This window comes from Bolinopsis microptera, chromosome 10, assembly GCF_026151205.1.
Source record: "Bolinopsis microptera isolate Bmic1 chromosome 10, MBARI_Bmic_1.0, whole genome shotgun sequence".
Lineage (NCBI taxonomy): Eukaryota > Metazoa > Ctenophora > Tentaculata > Lobata > Bolinopsidae > Bolinopsis > Bolinopsis microptera.
The window spans coordinates 4976924-4986636 of NC_087081.1; the positions used below are offsets into that span (position 1 = coordinate 4976924).

At 43.9% G+C, this 9713-nt stretch overlaps 1 protein-coding gene across 1 annotated transcript; it reads right to left on the reverse strand.

Moving 5' to 3' along the window:
• Positions 1–4047: 4047 nt before the first annotated feature.
• Positions 4048–8752, reverse strand: LOC134822257 (uncharacterized). The gene is made up of 2 exons (XM_063833163.1): positions 8186–8752; positions 4048–4092 (listed from the first exon to the last, which is right to left on the reverse strand). The coding sequence occupies exons 1-2, from the start codon at positions 8750–8752 to the stop codon at positions 4048–4050; spliced, it is 612 nt and encodes a 203-aa protein (XP_063689233.1).
• Between the last annotated feature and the right edge of the window lie 961 nt (positions 8753–9713).

The following is a 9713-nucleotide window of genomic DNA, read 5'->3' on the forward strand; positions in this document are numbered from 1 at the left end:
TTCTAATGTGGTCTGACATAAACATGTAACTAGGGTTTTTACCATTTTGAGAAAATCGCATAAACGCCTTTTTTACTCTAAAATCATTGGATTTTCGAATTTTTTCTCCATTTTTTTGCAGTAGCATAGCTGATTAGCTAACTTAACTATGACTAGGAAAGAAAACTGAAGAATAGCATACTGGAATAAAATATAGGGTAAACTTGTTTTTGTCAGATTTGTGTGATGGGTAAACGATTTATTTATAATCTGACAAAAACATGTATGATTCATACATGCTTGTTTTCATGAATTAAGTGCCAATCAAAATCTGACAAAAACATGTAATTTGACTTATTAATATTTGGGACTGAAGTTCATTTGTAAATTCGTCAAATTACCATAAATTTGTTTTTAATGTATATAAATCAAGAGGCTTGCATATATTGAACATATTGACACGGGTGCAGAGTTGAGTCTGTACGGAACCTATGGCTGAGTTAAATTATGTATTTACGTTGATGTCAGTATAAATTTGGTGTATTTTCAAAACAGACAAAAATAAAGAGCGGACAAAAACGGACAAAAATAACAAAAATGGAAATAACATTGAAATGCTTCCTCCTCCTTCTCCTCAGTCCTCCTTCTCCTCCTCAGTTATCCTCAGTCCTCCTCCTCCTACACCTCCTCCTCCTCCTCTCTCTCAGTCATCCTCCTCAGCCATCCTCAGTCCTCATCCTCCTCCTCCTCATCCTTCTCCTTAGTCCTCCTCCTCAGTCTTCCTCAGTCCTCCCCCAGTCCCCCTACTCCTCCTATTCAGTCCTCCTCCTCCTCCTCAGTCCTCCTCCTCCTCAGTCCTCCTGATCCTCCTTCTCAGTCCTCCTCTTCCTCCTCCTCCCCCAGTCACCCTCCTCCACATCCTCCTCATCAGTCCTCCTCAGTCCTCCTCCTCCTCAGTCCTCCTCCCCCTCAGTCCTTCTTCTCTTCCTCCTCAGTCTTCCTCCTCCTCCTCCTCCTCCTCCCTCTCAGTCCTCCTCCTCAGTCATCCTCCTCAGTCCTCCTCAATCCTCCTCAATCCTCCTCCTCCTCCCCCTTCTCCTCAGTCCTCCTCATTTCTCCTCCTCTTCCTCCTCAGTCCTCCTCTTCAGTCCTCCTCCTCCTCAGTCCTCCTCCTCTTCATCCTCCTCCTCAGTCCTCCGCCTCCTTCTCCGCCTCCTCAGTCCCTGTCCTCTTCCTCCTCCTCCTCAGTGCTCATCCTCATCCTCAGTTCTCCCCCAGTCACCCTCCTCCTCATCCTCCTCTCAGTCCTCCTTCTCCTCCTCAGTCCTTCTCCTCTTCCTCCTCCTCCTCAGTGCTCTTCCTCCTCCTCAGTCCTCCCCCAGTCCCCCTACTCCTCCTCCTATTCAGTCCTCCTCCTCTTCCTCCTCAGTTCTCCTCAGTCCTCCTCAGTCATTCTCCTCCTCCTCAGTCCTTCTCCTCCTTGTCCTCTTCCTCCTCCTCCTCAGTGCTCATCCTCATCCTCAGTTCTCCCCCAGTCACCCTCCTCCTCATCCTCCTTATCAGTCCTCCTTCTCCTCCTCAGTCCTTCTCCTCTTCCTCCTCCCCCTCAGTCCTTCTTCTCTTCCTCCTCAGTCTTCCTCCTCCTCCTCCTCCTCCTCCTCCTCCCTCTCAGTCCTCCGCCTCCTCCTCCGCCTCCTCAGTCCCTGTCCTCTTCCTCCTCCTCCTCAGTGCTCATCCTCATCCTCAGTTCTCCCCCAGTCACCCTCCTCCTCATCCTCCTTATCAGTCCTCCTTCTCCTCCTCAGTCCTTCTCCTCTTCCTCCTCCTCCTCAGTGCTCTTCCTCCTCCTCAGTCCTCCCCCCAGTCACCCTCCTCCTCATCCTCCTCATCAGTCCTCCTTGTTCTCCTCACTCTTCCTCCTCCTCCTCGTCCCTCTCAGTCCTCCTCCTCAGTCCTCCTCCTCAGTCATCCTCCTCAGCCATCCTTCTCAATCCTCCTCAGTCCTCCACCTCCTCCTCAGTCCTCCTCAGTCCTCCTCCTCTTCCTCCTCAGTCCTCCTCTTCAGTCCTCCTTCTCCTCAGTCCTCCTCCTCTTCATCCTTCTCCTCAGTCCTCCGCCTCCTCCTCCGCCTCCTCAGTCCTTTTCCTCCTCCTCCTCAGTGCTCATCCTCATCCTCAGTTCTCCCCCAGTCACCCTCCTCCTCATCCTCCTTATCAGTCCTCCTTCTCCTCCTCAGTCCTTCTCCTCTTCCTCCTCCTCCTCAGTGCTCTTCCTCCTCCTCAGTCCTCCCCCAGTCCCCCTACTCCTCCTCCTATTCAGTCCTCCTCCTCTTCCTCCTCAGTTCTCCTCAGTCCTCCTCAGTCATTCTCCTCCTCCTCAGTCCTTCTCCTCCTCATCCTCAGTTCTCCCCCAGTCACCCTCCTCCTCATCCTCCTTATCAGTCCTCCTTCTCCTCCTCAGTCCTTCTCCTCTTCCTCCTCCTCCTCAGTGCTCTTCCTCCTCCTCAGTCCTCCCCCCAGTCACCCTCCTCCTCATCCTCCTCATCAGTCCTCCTTGTTCTCCTCAGTCTTCCCCCTCCTCGTCCCTCTCAGTCCTCCTCCTCAGTTCTCCTCCTCAGTCATCCTCCTCAGCTATCCTTCTCAATCCTCCTCAGTCCTCCACTTCCTCCTCAGTCCTCCTCAGTCCTCATCCCTCCTCCTCATCCTTCTCCTTAGTCCTCCTCCTCCTCAGTCCTCCTCAGTCCTCCCCCAGTCCCCCTACTCCTCCTCCTATTCAGTCCTCCTCCTCTTCCTCCTCAGTTCTCCTCAGTCCTCCTCAGTCATTCTCCTCCTCCTCAGTCCTTCTCGTCCTCAGTCCTCCTCCTCCTCAGTCCTCCTCCTCCTCAGTCCTCCTACTCCTACTCCTCAGTCCTCTTCCTGGGTCCTCCTCTTGGGTCCTCCTTCTCCTCCTTAGTCCTCATCCTCCTCCTCAGTCCTCCTCCTCCTCCTCTTCGGTCCTCCTCCTCAGTCCTCCTCCTCCTCCTCCTCATCGGTCCTTCTCCTCAGTTATCCTCCTCCTGGGTCCTCCTTCTCCTCCTTAGTCCTTCTCCTCCTCCTCTTCCTCCTCCTCAGTCCTCCTCCGTCTCCTCGTCAGTCCTCCTTCACCTTCTTCTCCTTCTCCTCAGACCTCATCATCCTCCTCATCCACCTCCTTCTCCTCCTCAATGCGTATACAAACCTTAACGAAAGTATGAAATTTATTGCTGGGAAAATGAGAACTTATATGATTTGAGGTGCTGAAACTGTGGAATCTAAACGGTACAATTTGAGGTGAAGGTGACTCATGATAATTCACAACAAACAAAATATAAACTATATATAAATACTACTGAGCAATTACTTCATTAGGATTAGAACGTGATTACATAAAGATTAAAGTTATTACAAATTTCAATATAATCCTATTCTTAAATGATAATATGTACCTAAACTAAAATATACCTATCTGCTATCGCACAACTTTATTGAATGTCCATCAGCTAACAAAACAGATGGGAATTAACTTGGACCGTTAAAATCGATATCATTTCTTAGAATATGCTAATATAATGCACTAATGTTTCAAAGGAAATGTGTACAAATTTCGTTGTTATATTATTTAAGTGGCCTGTTATCATAGCACTATGATTAACAAGGTGCAAGCGTGATTAACTTGAGCATTCAACAGCCAGCTGCTCAAGCTACAACGAAACCAGTAACGGCAAGATGGAAGTGAAATTTCAGCACGTGCAGCTGCAGCTGCACTAAAATACACGTGCAACAGATCTGACAAAAACATGTATGTTTCATACATAGGTGATTCTAATCCAATTCATTGTCATAACTTTCTGACAAAAACATGTATCTTTCTTACGTGTTTTTACGAGCTTTTTACGTGGTTTTTACTACCTCTTGGAAAGTTACATGTTGGGAAATCACACTTCCGGGCCTTTCTCAGCTACAAAAAAGGGCTCATCTGATGCAGAATTTTCTAACAAACACGCACATATAAAAATCTCAATTAAAAAAAAATTCGAGTTACATGTTTATGTCAGACCACATTAGATTTAGTGGAATGTACGACGACATTCCACATCTGGGATTTGTTATCAGTCAGAACTCGTTCGTAACGATGTATTTAGTGAGCTCTTTCAGTACATTGGTGAGTTGTGTGGTATTCTAGACTTGATGTGGTGTTCTAGTTGTGTGGTATTCTAGACTTGGGGTGGTGTTCTAGTTGTGTGGTATTCTAGTTGTGTGGTGTCCTAGTTGTGTGGCATTCTAGACTAACCGGTCAGATGTGGACATCTAATAAACTCAGATTCCACGGTCTACACCGACACGAATTGAGGTGAGAAAGTAAAATGGTTGTATCCTATGGTTCACATATAGTACACGGCGACTGTTGCTTTGCAGATGGCATACTGTACTTACTGGTTCGAGGATTCCGTCGTCAAAATGTGAAAATTCGAATATTTTAGACCACGCCCATTCAATATTAAAACACCTATATTGTTTTCTCTGAACATGATGAACGCCTAATGTTTTCAGAGACGGTAGATTATCAAATGTTGCATATGATCTGAAAACATGAGGCAAAACGGATTAGAAATGACGAAGTTATGAAGCATTTTCTGTATCTCGTTAACAATATTGACTGGGTGATTATGTGACACCGTGACACGACACCTTAATTGGGCACCCTTAACAATTCCCATAATGTTTAACGGGGTTGTTAACGGGGGCACCTTATCACGTGATTAGGTAAACCAATCACCTGATCACACGTAATGAATAAACTCGTTATGCTTCATATCACGGTCATCTGAGAAGCTACAGTTTTAATTCTTTCAGGACAAACGTAATTCGAATGGCCAAACACAATTCAATAACATTTTAGCTTGATCCGACTTTGTTACGTAAATGTCGACTATAAAAATAGCGACATTTACGTAACAAAGTTCATATCACTTCCCCTGTTTTATCAGTTTAGTAAGAAACGAAGCACTCTAGGCTTCAGCGTTTGCAAGATTGACGTCACATTAACGCAATTTAGCAAGATGTTTGACTTATTCTCATCGAACTGGAACGTCAGTTCAATATCTTCAGCTGGATTAATGGGTTGTGACTAAGCTATACATTCCTTACCAGACCATGCAAGGGTTTCTCAGGGTGGGAAGTGAGCAATTGCTGTTCTTGCGTTTATCTATACGTCACGGTGGGCCAAAAGTCAGTGGGCATGTGTTGGCCTTAATAGCTCCGCCGTGTTTTATATTTGAGAGCTGTTGCTTTTCAGATGGCATACTGTACCTTCTGGTTCGAGGATTCCGTCGTCAAAATCTGAAAATTCGAATATTTAAGACCAGGCACATTCAAAATTAAAACACCTATATTGTTCTTTCTGAACATGCTGGACGCCTGATTTTTTCCATCCACCATTTTGAAAAAATTTAAGTGGAAGGTTACGAATGGAGGTTTTTGCAGAAAAACGTGGATTTTGGAGATAGCGGTAGTCGGGTCTGAATATGGTGTCGTTCCGTATGTTACCAAGCAACGGAAAAGCCGCGCGCGCGCAGAAATTAATCGCTGATGCATTGTACTTCCTACAGCCGATATCGCGATGGGTCTACTTGGAGTCTGCCTCGCGTGACGTCACGTTAGGCTGTAGGACTATTGAGCGGAGGACTGTTGAGCGTAGGACTGTAGGTCGGTGAAGGTCGGCAGTAGGACTGTAGAGCAGTGTCAAATCGACAGGGTAGGACTCTAGAGCGGCCGCCCTTATAGATCTCACAACATTCTACTACTACTGTTCGTATCAATGTGATTTCGCTAAGCAGAGTACCGATCAAGTTCGTGCAGATAATTTAGGAATGAGGATCGCATCGCGTGTCGCTTTAGCGCCTACTAAGGATATCTGATGTTCATCAATCTGGTGACGGAACTGATTCAGATCAGATCCCATCGCAGTGAGATATCTTGTTAGGATTTCAAAGGTTCACTAAAATACCGAAGACACGTTATACATTTTCGAGTAGCAGGCCCAGGGGAATATTTCAATCATTTGGAAGACGTTGAGACCGACCAATAATCTTAAATTAAGTTACACTATAATATTAGTAATGAAATATTTATAATAAGTAAATGAAAATGTTCATTAACTCCATGACTCTTTAATAAAGTTATCATCCTAGAATGTCATGACCATAATCAATCACGAGTTACAATGTATAACTTAGCTTCGTTGAGTGTTCAATCTTCAAATTTTCAACCGCTATAGAGTCCTCATGTTATAGTAGGGTACCGCTCTAGAGTCCTCATGTTATGGGATCTATAAGGGAGGGCCGCTCTACAGTCCTACTTCCGACCTTCACCGGCCTACAGTCCACCGCTCAACAGTCCAACGCTCTACAGTCCTCATTTTAGGATCGTATCGCTCTAAAGTCCTCATGTTGTGAGATCTATAAGGGTGGCCGCTCTAGAGTCCTACCCTGGCGATTTGACACCGCTCTACTGTCTACAGTCCTACTTCCGACCTTCACCGACCTACAGTCCTACGCTCAACAGTCCACCGCTCAATAGTCCTGCTCCCGTCACGTTAATGTAAATCGATCAACGCGCACCAAATACAGTCTTTCCGAAATTTATACGCCAAGTTAGGTTTGATTTGTTGTTCTCAATATAAGTTTACAAACCTATCACTTTGATGAGGTACAAGTTGTTAATAATTTTATTTGTACTAGGATGTTCAACCGACTTGGCACCAGATAAGTTAATAAAATACGACATATGTTTTGACGAGGTTTATGTTGCCGTGACAGGGTTTTTATTGGAATGTTTTGATATGTTTTGTATGGTATTGTGTTACTTTGGAAACCAAGTACTATTGCCTACAATAGATTTTACCTCGAGGAGTTTGGTTAATGTGCAATATTACGTTTGTCATAATGTTCACATTTGGTTATTATTCAAGCGACTGACGTTCGTTTATTACAATTATATTAAGCTGGTCCGGCCAACTCTAATTGCATTGGCTGACCTTCTCAGCTAAGGTACAACGATCAACTTGTATTTTGATTTAATGTCACTATTCAGTATTCACAATTAATTCAGCTAGTCAATTAAGCCAATTCACGTGACACAAGAAACGAAAAATCAATTTAAGGCCAAATTATGATAAAATTTGGACATTTGGTGCAAGTGGATGGAAATCTAGCGTCCGCCGACAGTCGAACAAACGGGCGCAATTCTTGTTTCAGAGATGGTAGATTATTAAATGTTGCATCTGATCTAAAAAATGACGTGAAACAGATTAGAAATGACGAAGTTATCAAGCATTTTGTGTATCTGATATCTGGATATTATCCGGTTGGAAGAGACAAGGACAAGTGAAACAAGGAAGTTAGGAGTAAGGGCAAATTTTCGGCGTCAACGCCATCTTCAGGCTAAAATTGTTATAAATGTTAGTATATAATAAATGCTTCTATACTAGTTAAAATGCTAAATTGAAATTACACACACTGAATAGAGGTTACATCAAATGGTATTATACATTACATTGAAAATAGTGATGTACACACGTTTTACACTCTGTCCAAGTACATAATATCTACTGAACATAAGGGTCGTGTGCTATTTGTTTAAATTTGTCTTTGAATATGTTGTAAAAGAAATCCCTTAAGCTTCTCGCACTCTTCTTTGTTATTGATACTAGGTTTAAATAAATTAATGTAGTAAGCTTCTGTCACTTTACGTTTAATGGTGCTATATAAGTTAATTTCTAAAATATCGAAGGAAATATCTGGTTCTAAGTTATTGTGAAACTCTGAATAATGAGCAGCCAACGCATTATCAGGATAGGTTAAAGGCCTGTTGACTGCTCTTCGATGCTCTGAAAATCTATCGTGTGCTGTTCTACTCGTTTCCCCTATATATAGCTCTTGACATAATTTACATGTAACTTTGTATGTGACACATTTTGGTTTGCAGTCGTGATTTGTTGTGATGAGTGGACATATGATACAGTTTGGTATGGTGCAGTGTGGTTTGTCGTGTGGTCGTGATGAACATAAGATCTCTGAGAGTTTCTTACCTGGTGTGAATATGAATTTGACCGGTAAGTTGTGTGAGAGGGCAAATTGAGTGACTTCTTTGGAAAATGGCTCGTTGATGAATGGTAGAGTGCATGTTACGTGGTCGGTATCTTGTATGTTTGATGATGAAGGGTTATGACGTGTTGTAGGTGAGAGAGGGTGAAGTCGTCCTGTTTTGTTTATACGTCGTGGGTCTTGGTAACCGTTGTTGACCAACAAGTTGTCTACTATCTTCATGGACTCTTCTTTATACTCTGGTGTTGATGAGCAAAAAGCAGCCGTTTTGTAGAAGTTCTTGATGGTGGCTACTTTAGTTCCCTCATTGTGGTGGCTGTTGGCGTGCAGTGTGATATTCTTTTTCTGCTTCTTTCTGTAGAATTTGTGGTGTAGTGTTCCCTGTTCGTCGATCTTTATCTGGGTGTCGAGGAATGGGGTGAAATCCTGACGGCTTTCCGGATAGTCAATTTCCCATTTGAGCAACTGGTCTGGGTCCTCGTTTGAGATGGACTCCACTATCCTCAGAGCTTCTTCTTTGGAGCTGGCTAGACTCCCGGCATCATCCACGTATCTCCGGTAGAATGAGACGTGTAAATCAGTGTAAATCGATCTTCTCTCGAACATATGTACTCGTACTATCGCTCCTATTGGTGATGGTTGGCACCCCATGAAGAGACCAATTTTCTGGAGGTAGAGTCTTGAGTGATATGTAAAGTATGAGTTGGTGAAGACGAATTCAAGGATCTTGTGGATGTGCGTGAGTGTTAGACCCCAGGTGTCGAGGTCTTCCCAATGTTCTTCGGTGAGTGTAATGAGGTCTTGAATGCAGCCACTGATGTTGATGTTTGTGTACAGTGTTGTGACGTCAGCTGTGAAGAATGAGAGACCTGAGAGTTGTTGATGTGACATGTTTTGAAGCTCTTCTAGGTGAGTGTGTATATTGCTCAGGTGAGATGGAACATGATTAAGCAGAGGAGAATAGATTTAACAATCCAAGCAAGCTTCTCAGAAGGGGAATTTATACAAGACACAATTGGACGTATTTTACAATTAGAAATAATATCTACATCTGAAACTAAGACATTACAATCAAATTTATGAGTTTTCTGTATTAAATAAATAGTCGGTAGTTGGGTATTATGTGATTTAAATAAGTCTACTGTTTTTCTGTCGTAATTACACATCCTACTTATCTCTGTCCATAACACATTACTCTCACTCTCTAGTCTCTCAGTAACCCTGTTGATGAGGCGGCTGTAGGAGACTTCTGAGGGGTTTGCTATTGGTTGGATCCGATTTTGTCGCGTGGTGGTAGGTGCAACGTAGGTGTACGCTTCTTGCGAGCTCATGTCTGACAGATGTTTCTGCGTAATCTGCTGTTGTACTCCACTACTCATAATCACAAACTCACCCCCCTTGTCGCTTCTCGAGAAGTGGAGTTCTTCTTTTATTGCAATCAAGGATTTGAGTCCCTCCCGTTGTTTTGCTGTTAGGTTAGAGGGTACTTTACTGTGTCTTTACTGTATCTCAGATGATACATGCCCGACCAGCTTCGCATTTATTAAGTCGAAAAACGTGCCATTTCAACGACCGTTTGCTGGTGCTCCACCCACCACCAACCTCGCCATGG

Bases quoted from the DNA above. Each gene is read 5' to 3' on its own strand.
- LOC134822257 (XM_063833163.1), bottom strand. From the start codon at position 8,752: ATGGGGTGCCAACCATCACCAATAGGAGCGATAGTACGAGTACATATG. The intron at 4,093-8,185 runs GTAACATGCACT...AACAAATCCCAG, and splicing joins ACATACAAGATACCGACCAC to ATGTGGAATGTCGTCGTACA.